At 46.9% G+C, this 13,529-nt stretch overlaps 1 protein-coding gene across 6 annotated transcripts in view; it reads right to left on the minus strand.

The window, feature by feature from the left end:
* Nucleotides 1-4,658: 4,658 nt before the first annotated feature.
* The window catches only part of TMEM131L (transmembrane 131 like), a 170,001-nt gene continuing 161,130 nt past the window's right edge, over nucleotides 4,659-13,529 (minus strand). For all 6 annotated transcript variants that reach the window (XM_071092912.1, XM_071092911.1, XM_071092914.1 and 3 more), the window contains 4 exons: nucleotides 8,422-8,542; nucleotides 7,000-7,088; nucleotides 5,706-5,845; nucleotides 4,659-4,982 (listed from right to left, as the gene is read on the minus strand). In XM_071092912.1, the coding sequence (XP_070949013.1) occupies nucleotides 4,707-4,982; nucleotides 5,706-5,845; nucleotides 7,000-7,088; nucleotides 8,422-8,542 (626 nt within the window). In that variant the 3' untranslated portion in view covers nucleotides 4,659-4,706. The remainder of the gene's footprint in view (nucleotides 4,983-5,705; nucleotides 5,846-6,999; nucleotides 7,089-8,421; nucleotides 8,543-13,529) is intronic.

Genomic DNA, 13,529 nt, shown 5'->3' on the forward strand with positions numbered 1-13,529 from the left:
TCCGTAAAGGACCAGAGAGTCATTATTTTAGGCTGTGCCTGTCAAAACTCTGTATTTGCGGGTAATTGAATGTTTGTGTTCTAATATAATTTTATTCAAAAAGCAGGCCACAGGCCATAATCTGCTGATCCTCCCACTATGGCAATGCTCCTTAGGCTTTGATGTGCATACATATTACCTGAGGAGCTTGCCGAAATGAGAATTCGGGTGCAGTAAATCTGCGTTTCCAACAAGCCCTGGGATAAAGTCAAAGCAGTGGACAGACCACTCTTTTAGCAAGGCCCTAGTGTGCTGTCCTCATCAGCACCCAGTCTGCTGAGTATTTCTCCCAGTGGAGACAGGGACAGGGAAGAGCACACCCCTTCCTTACAGTTGACCTATCACTTCTGCTCATGTGCAACGCAGTCCCACGTGGGTACAGGGGAGGCAGAAAAATCCAGTCTGCAAGCTGAGAAGCATGCACGCAGCTGAAGCTTCTCTTCCCATCATGAAGCCCAGCTGCTCGCATTCTTGTCCACACGCGTTCCAAAGGGTGAAGCGTTCCTGCTCCAGTTCATGCTTAGGCCTCAGCTTGAGCCTTGGTTCCCAGCCCCCAGCAGTCGCCCACTGCCAGCTTCACATCCCCTCCAGTGACTGCCCTTTGCAGCTCCCTTTACAGTTGGCCACCTCTGCATCCATCTCAACTTCTGTCCTCTCTTCCACTTACTCCAGCTGGACTGGCTGCAAGGACGCCAGCCACCGACACCACCCCAGCATGCACACCCTCTCCTTGTCCACATGACTCGGTCTGTGGCACCAACACACGTGACCTCTCCCTGCCCTTCACAGCTTCTGCTCCCTCATCAGCGAGTCTTCCTTCCTAACTCCCGCAGCTGCCTCTTTTGCCCCGCCTCTCAACACTGGGCCCCCAGCTGCTCCTCCCCACGAGGCTCCCTCCCTCCCTCGCTTTAGACACTGTCAACAGACCGAAGGCGCCCCATGGATGTCTCCAGCCCGGAACTTCACAGAGCTTCAGGTTTGTGGATGGACTGCCTGACTGCCTCTCCACATGGATATGTTGGGCCTTTCACACGGAACATGTCCAGCCACAATTCTCCATCCCCTGCCTCCCACCAGATCCTCCTCAGAGGAGCTTTCTCTCAGTCCAGGACCCAGGTCTCAAGGCCCCACCAGGATTTCTTAACTTCCTACTCCCCATCAACCCCACCCCGCCAGCCTGAATGTGCACATGTAACAAGTCCACCCTCCAGCATCTCCACAGTTGCAGCTGACCCTGATTTGGTGTTACGTTACTCCTGAACTCCCAGAATCCTTTCTCCACTCAACTGCCACCTGACTTTCAAAAAATTTAAGTCAGATAACATTCTTTCTCACTTAAAAAGCTCCAGTGGGCTGGGCTCGATAGCTCACACCTGTAATCCCAGCACTTTGGGAGGCCAAGGCGGGCTGATCACTTGAGGCCAGGAGTTCAAGACCAGCCTGAACAACTTGGTGAAACCCAGTCTCTTAGCTGGGCATGGTTGGTGCATACCTGTAGTCCCAGCTACTCTCAGGGTCTGAGGTGGGAAGATCACTTGAGCCCAGGAGCTCAAGGCTGCAGTGAACCATGATTGTGCCACTGTACTCCAGCCGTGGTGACAGTGTGAGATCCTGTCTCAAAAAATAAGGAATGCAGGCTGGGCGTGGTGGCTCACGCCTGTAATCCCAGCACTTTGGGAGGCCGAGGCGGGCGGATCACGAGGTCAGGAGATTGAGACCATCCTGGCTAACACGGTGAAATCCTGTCTCTGCTAAAAATACAAAAAAAAACTAGCCGGGTGTAGTGGCAGGTGCCTGTAGTCCCAGCTAATCGGGAGGCCGAGGCAGAAGAATGGCATGAACCGGGGAGGTGGAGCTTGCAGTGAGCTGAGATCACGCCACTGCACTCCAGCCGGGGCAACAGAGTGAGACTCTGTCTCAAAAAAAAAAAAAAAGAAATGCTCCGATGGCTCCTAATTGCACTTTGAGTAAAACCCATCCTCTTTTTGGTGGCTATAAGGCTTTATAAAGGTAGCCTCTGCCTGCCTGTTCAGCCTCACCTCCTTCCACTGTGGCCTCCTGCCTCAGAGCCTTTGCACTTGCTGTTTGCTCTGCAGGGAAGTTTTGCCCAGGGATCTTGGCACACTGGCTTTTTTTTTTTCTTTTGAGACAGTCTTGCTGTGTTGTCCAGGCCGGAGTGCAGTGGTGCTGTTTCGGCTCACTGCAACATCTGCCTCCTGGGTTCAAGCAATCCACCTGCCTCAGCCTCCCAAGTAGCTGGGATTACAGGTGCCTGCCACCATGCCCAGCTAATTTCTGTATTTTTAGTAGAGAAGGGGTTTCACCATGTTGGCCAGGCTGGTCTCAAACTCCTGACCTCAGGTGATCTGTGCGTCTTGTCCTCCCAAAGTGCTGGGATTATAGGTGTGAACCACCGTGCTTGGCCTCTGGCTTTCTTTCTATTCAAGCTTTTACCTCAAATGTACCTCTTCACAGAGACTTTCCCTGACCACTCAGAAGGACCGGCTGCCGCCTCCCCCAGTTCATCACATCACCATTTCGTTGCACTCACAGCATGCATCAGTATCTGAAATATTGTTTGAACCTTTTCTTCCCTAACCTTCCCCTTCTGGAATGTGACCTGGCAGCAGGACCGTGTCTGTCTTGCTCTCTGCTGTATCTACGGTCCCGGGGACAGCTCCTAGGAGGTACCCAGTAAATGTTTTTCAATAAAAAAACTTACAGTTTCCCTATTATTTTAGTCTCAGGGCTAAAGATAACATTCCAATAAAAGTGGAGATTTTTGCTTTCCTTTGTATATATAGTACAATAAAATCTTATTTTGCTTTCTCATATTTTCCTGGTAGGGAAATGAGGATTGATGAAAGTAGAAAAATCAAATACAACACAACAGGACCGAAGCAGAATAACATCTAATGTCTCACTCTCTCTAGTAGGAATGGGAGACCTCACCACCATCCATCTGCAGAACTTCATGTTGATATTATCTCAAACATACTCTGCACCCATCAAGCGGTAACTCCCCATTCGCTCCTCCCCCGGCCCCTGCCAACCACTGTTCTTTGTCTCTGAATTTGACTTTAGATCCCTCATAGAAGTGGGATCACATATTATTTGTCCTTTTGTGTCTGGCTTAGTACGCTTACATAATGTTTTCAACGTACATCCATAGTGTGGCATGTATCAGAATTTGATTCTCTTTTAGGGCAGAATGATCCTCCTTTGTATGGACACATGACACTTTGTTCATTACCTGTTAATGGGTATCTGGGCTGTTTCTACCTTTTGGCTATTGTGAATAATGCTGCCATCAACCTGGGTGTGAAAATATCTAAGTCCTTGCTTTCAATTCTTTTGGCTATATGCCTAGAACCTAATTATTTTTAATGTTATTCAATACTGGGGGTGGGGGAGGGGAGTGTCTGCTTCATGCAGATCAGGATTCTAACCTGGCAACAGGACTTTCTAGAGGCAGTACATGCCTGGAGGCTCTCCGTGCAGAAGGGCAGCCCCAAGCTTACAAGACACTTGTCTCAGGCCTCCACACAACCACAGCAAAGAGAAGTAAACTCAAAGCAAGCAAACCCTGCATTCCACTCACAAATCACGCCTACTGAACTTCTAATATAAAGACAAAACAAAACGTAAAAATAACTTTTTATTAAAAGTTAAAAACATATTCAAAGTTTACACATGCAAATAGATAATTCCACCATAATATGGACTTCTAAGATCAATGACAAGCAGATACAAACTGGTCTGGAAAACATGCATCAGCCACCTAACCTCCCCTAAGTTCCTACACTCAGGGTTAGCCTGCTCACTGGGACGGAAACCACACACTTACCAGAATGTTTCTGCTGCTGTCATTGCCCCCAAGCACTGGCCTGACAGAGGAACAGCCCTTGCCATAAGTGGGATGGAGAGAACAGCTCTAGGGCTCTCTGCTTCATCCCAGCAACACACCAGGACTGGAAAGAATCCCCCGCGCACCCCAAGCAGAGTCTGCCCAAGCCAAGCAACTTGTTAAGCTGGGTTTTCCAGCAGTTCTCAACTGCTGAGCAAGTTCATTTTTTGAAAGCTCCTCAGATGGTTGTGATGCTCAGGGGGAGGAAAACCATAGCAGCCATTTCTTGCTCAACTCCTACCTTCTTAGAAGTCTCCCTTGTTTAGGAGTTCGAGACCAGCCTGACCAACATGGTGAAACCCCGTCTCTACTGAAAATCTCTATTAACTGGATGTGGTAGCACACGCGTGTCTGTAATCCCAGCTACTCGGGAGGCTGAGGCAAAATTGCTTGAACCCGGGAGGCAGATGCAGTGAGCCAAGATCGCACCACTGCACTCCAGCCTGGGCGACAGAGCGAGACTCTGTCTCAAAAAAAAAAAAAAAAAAAAAAAAAGAAGTCCCGCTTGTTCAGATTTAAAACATTTGGCATGTCTGACACACTTCTTGACTTTTGAAAGTTCTGACATATGGATGCTTTGCTTTTACCACTGATTTATGAAGTTAAAAAAAAATAGAGCACCCAGATTTCATTAAAAAATTTATTTTCATATAAAAGTGCCAAAAATCCACCAATGTCATAATCTATCTCAATAACCAGTTTACACTAGTAATCAAAACACAAGCCTCTTTATTCACATTGTTTAAAACTCCAATTATTTTCACACATTCCCACAGTAACTCGAGTCTCTAGACAGTGGGAAATTTGCATTCCTATTTGCTGTGGTAGTCCATATGTCCAGGTTCATATAGGCGCGAAACGGGTTGAACCCCGGGTAGTAATCCTTGCACACAACCGCTTGGTTTTCCATGTGGGTCGAATGTTCCGTGGTGGGGTTGATGGGGCAGCAATTTTCATACACGTCACTTTGCGGGGCCCAGATGGAACCAAAAAGTCCAGACATTGGAGACAAGCTTCGGGTGCTTGTGAGGTAGGGCTGAAGTGTAAATGAGGGAGGTAAAATAAGTTAAAAAAAAAAAAAAGCCTTAGAAAGGTGAATACACAGCAGTGAATACTACAATGGTATCAAGTTACTTGGAAGTTATTAGACTACTCTCAATTTAAATCTGGGTGCTTTAACTCCATGTTTTCTCAAAGGGAAGATTGTGAAACCCTCATCTAATGGGATAAACTTATTTGCAACCCAGGGAAGAACCCACAGGCCAAATACCCTTTATCTGGAAAAAAACAAAAACAAATGTCAAGCGGATGTGAAAGGAGAAGCTGTTGGGCTTCTGAGCAGGGAGGGTGTGCTCACAGGCAGGGAGCTCTGGGACCCTGACCACCCAGTGACCTTCCTGGGACTTTCATCTCTTATCAGTGAAGATCAGTGAGTCCACATGAAGACAGCTGTGTCGCACAGAGGGCTGGCCCATGTTCAATTTTATCTACAAAGGGCCATTGCTTGGTGTATTTGGGGATGTTTTTTCATTTGGGGTGGCCAGAATGTCAATGTCTGCGAGATCCCACCCATCTGATTATTACACGTCGGTTTCCTTCAGAGGGGGGCCAGCCCTGGCTTCTGCGATCTAAAAGAAGCAAGCCAGGCTTTGGCTGGTCCGAACCCAACGCTAAAGCTAGCTGAGACCAGGATTAAGGAAGCACTGGAAACAATTCAGGGCTGCCCAGCGGTTCACAGCACAGGATGCGCAACACTCACCGGAGAGCTGATGAAACTGGCATGTCCCCAGGCAGCAGGCATGTTGGGTGGGGTGTTCCAGGTAGACTGAGAGTTGTGATCAATAAAGTCTGCCTGAACGTCTGCAGGACAAGGGAAGCCATTGGCATAGTTCATGTTTTCTACAAAGAACGGGAGAATATCATCACAGGTAAACATTTTCATTGAGAACTGAATTCTCGCTTTCAGGCAAAAAAGCTTTCGAGGCCTCACCATACTACTGACAAGTTACAGACATAAATACTTGGTCTGTGTGGACCAGGAGAGTTGTTGCAACATCATTCTCAAGATTAAAACTGTTTCTCACACAACCTGGGAAGCCCTCAACGTGGAAGGTCTTCCTCCGGGCTTGTTTTTCTCTATTTGATCACTTGATGGGAATCTTTCTATTACACAAAATACATTAAAATACTACTAGAGATCTAAATAGTGTCAAGGTTCTTGCCAGTCTTTAAAATGTTTTTATTACCTGTCATGCCAACCTCAGCCACCTACACATATATCATATGGGCTGATACAGCAATCCAAAACCAAGGACTCCTTAGGTATCATCAAACGTAATGAACACAGACCCTCACAACCATAATAACATTCCCGAAGCACCCCCTTGTGGTTAGCATGGGGCAATGCATGCATCAAAATCTAGGTAAGAATGATACATCCCTTCCCTGAAAAGGCAGCTCCAGTATAAGAAACCATGATCCAACAGTAGTGCACAATAGAGTATTTTCCAGTTGACCAGGGAAATCCTACAGCTCTCATTTTTTTATTATTACAGATGCCTGAGCCCAAGCATCTGCAATTTCCCACAATTTCCCCTCCAAGCTCCTTTCCTTCCTTCTGCAGCACCACCCATGGGCAGAGAAGTAAAGGACATAATAGGATGCAGGCCAATGTTTCTCTTTCACATGGGAATTGACTGCCTAAAGAGAAGAGCAAGCAGCTAAAGCTCCAGCCTCCCAATGGATAACCAACAATGTTACATCTACATGGATCCAAATTACCTAGTTCTACCTAACTGGAAGGACTAAATGGATTAGGGTTATTGTTGAAGCCCCCAAACACCCAAAATTGAGGGCTTTTTGAGGGTCATATAAAATTAGACATGGCATCAGTACACAATTGGATCCACATGAAGCCATTCGACAGTCTACTGCAAGCTCATTCTCGAAGTCTGCTCACTGTTAAAAGGTACATTCTTCTAAGTCCACACACTTCCTGCTTTGACCTTCTAAGAATAAAAGAATGGCATTGGAATTGTCTAAAGAGCCCGTACCTTCTGGAAAGGCATTGTAATCGTTCAGTTCCAATGGACAGTATGCGCTGGAAAACTGGCCTTCGCACGTTGCATTCCAATCAATGAAACTGCCAAAAAAGCAAGCGGTCTAGTTTCAGAAACAGGATGTCAAGACATCAAGTAAAGAAAACAGAAAATGATTTTACTGCCTAGCATCCTAATCACTGTGAATTCCCCAATTTTGGAAAATAAAAGATGTACTTTCTCAAGTCACAGAATCAAAGGCTTGCTAAATGCTCATCACTAATGACACATCATCTGCAGGATGAATGGCTGGACTAGGAGCACACTTGTTTTTAACCATGCTTGTTAAGTCTAGAGACAGAATAGAGCCGTGGCTTTATCAGCACTGTGAAAGAACAGCTCGAATACCTTTAAGTGTCTTTGTGCACATCTGAAGGACTTAAACATGTTCTATTAAAAATGTCCACTCAGAGCAAGACCAACATTCATCTTAGAGAAGTCATAACTATAAAGACTATACTTCATTATACTGCAACCCTACTGCAACCTAGATTCTTATTATAGAAATGAGTTAGGAAATACTATTGTAATAAGCTGAACCAAGAAAATCATCAAATGGATTCTGTGATTAAATATCTAACATTTTCTTAAGACTCCTGAACTGAATGACGTATCAACAGATAGCAAATTTGAGAAACTGCCATTGTGCAACATTTTTCAATACTCAAATTATTTGATCTTTTAAAACTTTAAATGTGGGCCAGGTGTGGTGGCTTCTGCCTATAATACCAACACTTTGGGAGGCCAAGGCAGGAGGACAGCTTGAGACCAAGAGTTCAAGACCAGCCTAGGCAACAAAGCAAGATCCTATCTCTACAAAAAAAAAAAAAAAAAATTAAAAATTAGCCCAGCATGGTGGCACACACCTGTAGCCCTAGTTACTTGAGAGGCTGAGGCAGGAGAATTGCTTGAACCTAGGAGTTCAAGGCTGCAGTGAGTGATAACTGCACCACTGCACTCCAGCCTGGGCGACAGAGCAAGACTCTGCCTCTAAAAAATAAATAAACAAATAAATACAATGGTAAGTGTGTTCAAGAATAATGCCACAGAAAAATGAACAGCTTTGCTCTGCTAGGAGTTAGGAATTAGGAGTGTTTTTTCCAAATCTGCCTCTAATACATGAATAAATCATCTTTTCAATTTTTAAAAAATAAGACAGTCACCAGCTTTATTCCTTTTATTTCCTTTCATCTTTCTCTCAAAGACTGGTTTAGTCCCAGTGCAACTCTAAAAGGCAGAAGGAAACGCACAGCTAAAGTACACCGAGGAAGAAGCCTAGCCCTCATTTTTGTAAGGAAACCCCAAGAAATTGAACTCAAATTCCAACTGCAAGCCCTTAGACTAAGCAAGGCACCAATCAGAGAAGTGAAGCTGTACCTATTATGAACCGGGGCCGGCTCCTGAATCACACAAGGCATGCCGTTCTCCAGGGTGCAGTTTAAGCTGCTTGTCACACATACCGGCAGAGTGGGCCACAGGTCTCCAGGTGAGTAAAGACCTACGGAAGAGAACAAGGCCTGAGTCCACCCTATCCTCACCTGGCCCTCATCCTACCCTTCCTGTGCCTGCTCTTCCCTCCAGAAAACACTCCCTGATGTCACCCACACATGCTGACTGACTCCTTTTGGGATATAATTTCAGGATATAATTCTGAAATACGGCATATTGTTTTGACCGTTTCTTCAGACAGTGTCCGTTGTCTCTTGACCTGGATAAGAAGATGAGATTCACGTAACAAACATTTAAGGAACTACTTTCTGCAGGACCCCATTAGAGATACTGAGGATACAGCAGAGAACAAATTATATTCAAGTGAGCAAAGACAAACAACAAACGAAGTATAGCATGGCAGATAATGTATGCGCTGTGACGGCAAATACAGCATTTTTTTTTTTTTTTTTTTTTTTGAGATGGTCTCGCTCTGTCACCCAGGCTGGAGTGCAGTGGTGCCATCTTGGCTCACTGCAACCTTTACCTCCCAGGTTCAAGTGATTCTCATGCCTCAGCCTCCTGAGTAGCTGGGACTATAGGCACACACCACCACACCCAGCTAATTTTTGTATTTTTAGTAGAGATGGGGTTTCACCATGTTGGCCAGGATGGTCTCAAACTCCTGGCCTCAACTGATCCGCCCGCCTCGGCCTCCCAAAGCGTTGGGATTACAGGCGTGAGCCACCACGCCTGGCCAAATACAATGATTTAAGATAGGATGGTCAAAGGCCTCAGTGAGAAAACAGCTCCTCAAAGACGTGACTGACGTGAGGAAGTGAGCCCAGTGGGTACAGGGAAGTGCATTCCAGGCAGCAGAAACAGTACACAAAAGCCCTGAAGCAAGGTGTGCCTGGGGAGTTCAAACAGCAAGGATACCAGTGTAGCCAGGAAGGAGAGGGGAAAGGGAAAGAGTAGGGGATGAGGCCATAGAGAGCTGATTGGGAGCAGAGAAGAGAGAGCCTGCGGGCCCCTTGAAGAATTTAGGCATTTACTTTGAAGCTACTGGAAGGTTTTGAACAGAGTGACTTCTCCGACACAAGGCTCTAGGGATTTCTCCCATTTCTACACATCTTGTAAGCAGAGGCATTGACAACCTTTCTCCTGGACTATCTTTTCATAGATGTTTGCTAAGCAAAAGCCTTGGAACATGTAGTGTCTCTTTCTGGAGCAAAGGGCAGACATGCTTGTTGCCTATTATAAAAGCTTTGGCATCCCAAAGCTCAGGGTTCTTCTCCTGTAGCACAACCCACTGTGTGTGGCATCCATTTGGGCTGTCTGAGTCACCCCCATGGGGCTCAGGGGAACTCATGCAAAGAGGCTGGTGCTCATGAAGTGGGCTTGCCCCAGCTATATTTCAGCTTTGTGTGGAAACATGGCAGCTACCCCTCTAGGGAAACTTTATCTCCCACTCTGCACCTGAAGTGAAGTTGCTGGCTTACTGGGCCCTCAATTCCCAGGGGCTCCCTTAAATGCCTGGGCCTGGCTCACTGATGGCTGGGTCGGGCTGAAATCAAGACAGCACCTACTGGGGGGCTGCAGCTGTCCCACCTCAATGCCCACCATGCAGAAATGAAAAGGAACACAGCCATTTTGATCAGTGGGCAGAACCCAAAGTGGTTCCACAGCTCTGGCTAATTCTGCCCTGATGAACCTTGCTAGGTGTAAACAACTCTTAGGCTATTGCCAATGGCTTAGGTGTTTGGTCTGCCACTTGGGAAGCAACAGATGGGGCAGATTAAAGACATTGTTCTCTGGGGCTCTGAAATGTGAAAATGGATCTTGACTTCCGATTAAATCTTGGAGCCACTTAAGATAGAGGTCCTTCTGTTCTCCACTGAGACCAGCTGGAATCAAGATACTGATCAGGTCTGCACCATCTAGGCTGCCATTGTTGTTGCCTGGATGCATCATTGCCCCAGACATGGCGACACTTCCAGCATCACACATGGGGCACAAAGTAAGCTTCCTGGAAGGATAACTGGTTCATGCACATCCTATGGGCAGTAATCACTAGGAGGAAGCTACCCAGTTAGAAACGGCTGGTATGGAATTTGCTGATATTAGCTGAAGTCATGGAAGACAGCACCTGGTCCCTGGAAGGCATTTGGATCAGCCTCAACTCACTGGCTGCGGTTGTTACAAATGACAGAATGGCGCCAGATATTCTCCTCGCAGGCCAAGGTGCAGTCTATGCAATCACTAATACATCCTGCTGTACCTGGAGTAATGCTTCTGGTCAAGTGGAGAGATCAATACAGAAACTTAAAGAGAAAGCCGTCTGGCTCTCTAAGGTAGACCCTGGTCATCTATGGGATTTGTTCAGCTGCTTGGGTCTGAGACTCTGGGGCATGGCTGAGGTCGATACTGCAAAGTGGCCTCATCCTGCTGCGTAGGCTCCTGTGGACAGCCGCTGTTAATAAATGTATGAGACAGACAAAGCAGATTTGGTTCCACCTTCCCTTAGATTAAGAATTGCTTATGGAATGATATACGCATGTGAAAATCTACCAGAAGCCAAGGCTACCTAGAAATAAGAGGTGTGTATGTTGTGAGACAATTCTCCCTGGGTCTTGCAGGTAAAGCAAGACCTTCTTTACTTCTTCTTACTAGAAGAATAGCACTTCTTACTAGAAGCAGCACTGGCTCCTTTATTCTGACCTATCTGTCCCAGGGCATTTGTTATGCAAAGTCTCAGAAGGAAGAGTGTCTCCCTTTGGGGCAAGGCACAAGTTTGCTTAAAGTCCAACACAATAGAATGAATGTCTCCTGCATATACATTTGGGAGTTGTCTGGGTCAAAGAAAGACTCAGACCTTTGAAAGCAGATGAGATCACCAAGGAAGTGTGCACAGACAGAGAAGAGCAGAGCACCAAGGCCTGCTCTCTGGAGGGCTCCAGGGTCATGAGGTGGGGAGATGGGGAGAAGCTGGGTCAGGAACCTAAGGTCTGCCAGCCAGAATAGAACGTCCAATGTCTGTAACAGGTCAACATGGGGACTGAAAAGACTTAACCAAGCACTCAGCAATGTGCAAAACAGCACGGTTTCAAAAAAGCGATGGTGGCAAAAGCCAGATTACAGGGGTTTCCAGGGAGGACAGGAGGAGAGGAATTTGAATGGGCAACTCAGATAATTCTTCAAAGGAGTCTCCTAACGACAGCGGCAGAGAAACAGAGCAGCCACCGAAGAAGGCAGTCAAGAGAGAGTTTTGACTATTGTTAAATTTTTAATGATGGGAAGTATTATAGTAGATTTGTGTGCTGATGAGAATGACCCATTAGAGAAAAACTGATGATGTGGGAGGGAATCTGCAGGAATACCCTTGGAGAGAAGGGTTGCGCTGACAATTCTTCCGGCTGCAACAGGAGAGAGGCGGAGAAGGGCATGACACGGTGGGCAGGTAGAGAGGGCAGTGGGAGCTTGCTGAAGGCCTCTAACCACTTCTCTCTCTTCCAGGAAAGCAAGAAGCAAGATCAAGTAAAAGAATGAGGCAGGAGGCACTGGAACTGTGGTGACAGAGGGGCAGGGCAGGAGGACACAGGCACTATGTGAAGTGGGTGCTGGGGAATCCACAGAGGCAGCTGGCATGGAGAATGCTGCTCTCCAGCTTCAGTTGCTTGCACAGGAGCAGGTGGAGCAGGTGTGGCACTGGGATAAACCATGGCTGGGGCTTTGCAATAAAGCAACAAAGGAGAGGAGTCGAGGAAATGACTGTAACAATGCATCAGGTCATTTCAGCTGGGCAAGAAGGAAAACATGGCTGTGAGGGAGTACAAAGGGTGATGGGCCCACGGCTTTGCAGGCCACAGACTGTGGACAAGATGTACTCTGTCAGTGGCGCCAAGGTAAAGGCACTTGAAGTACACACACAAACCTGGGTTAAGACACCAAACTGCACGTACATCTCCAACTGCCAGCAAAGCAGAATGGCATATGCTGAAGGGCAGATGCTCGGAGTTTTTATTCTTCCTCACCATTAAAATCCTACCTTTCTCTATTACCCCACAGAAAAAAAGGCAGTACCATCTAAACCGCCCCCACATCTTGCCTTTGCAAATTATGGATTACTGAATTTTAGATTTTTTTAATTGAAAACACTTATTTTAATGGACTAGTCACTAGATTCGCTATTTCTGTTGATAACTGCCCAAGTCCAAAATGTATCCAAGGAACAACATAAAGTCTTTCGCTTTCAAGGGTTAAAATTCTCCAATGTGCAGAGCAGCTTTTAAATTCAGCATTAAATTCTATGACCAAAAACAAGTACGTGTATTAAAGACACAGAGAATGAAGGTCAGGTTTATCCTGCCATAATTCCTGACCCACGTTAGGCAAGAAAGAAGCCCTAGAATCAAACAGAAAACAAAAGACAGAAAGAGGCAGAGGAGGAGGAAAAGAGAAGAGAAACGAGGGAGGGCTGGAGTTCACCTCCCAGCAGAGCCCCCAGGAAGGAGCGGTTTCTCTCCCACCCACTCCTATTTCCAGGTGCCCCCGCAACAGCCTTCTCCGCAGGCAGAAGGTCTCAGTCCCGATGCCTGAGCAAGGCGGGTCCCCAAGGCTGCTGAGGCTGAATTAACAGGCTTCTAAGACACAGTGAGTTGGGAAGGAAGGGGAGCAGGCCAGGAGAAGTGGTAAGCAGGTGAGGTGCTGCACCCTCAGCCTAGGCACCCTCCCCAACCAGCCTCCTTCCCTTGGGCCACGCATCTCCCTTCTGTACTCTTCTGTCATCTCTGACTAGGGAAGGGTGAACTAAACGCATCAGGAGTCTGCTGTGAGGGGCCTGGGATGATTCCAGGGCATGGGGCATCTGTGCCTCAGCTGTAGGGAGGGGGTTCAGTATCGATGCACAAGGTCAGCTGGGGCCCCAGTGATGCCCATCCACAGAGCAGGTGCCTTCCTGATGTGTGCACATGTGGCTTGGAGAAGGGGCTGGTGGAGCAACAGCCCTGTCCCGCCTGCTCTGCCTTCTCAAACTCATCAGCCAGGAATACGGATAG

Source organism: Macaca nemestrina, chromosome 3 (assembly GCF_043159975.1).
Source record: "Macaca nemestrina isolate mMacNem1 chromosome 3, mMacNem.hap1, whole genome shotgun sequence".
NCBI classification, from domain to species: domain Eukaryota; kingdom Metazoa; phylum Chordata; class Mammalia; order Primates; family Cercopithecidae; genus Macaca; species Macaca nemestrina.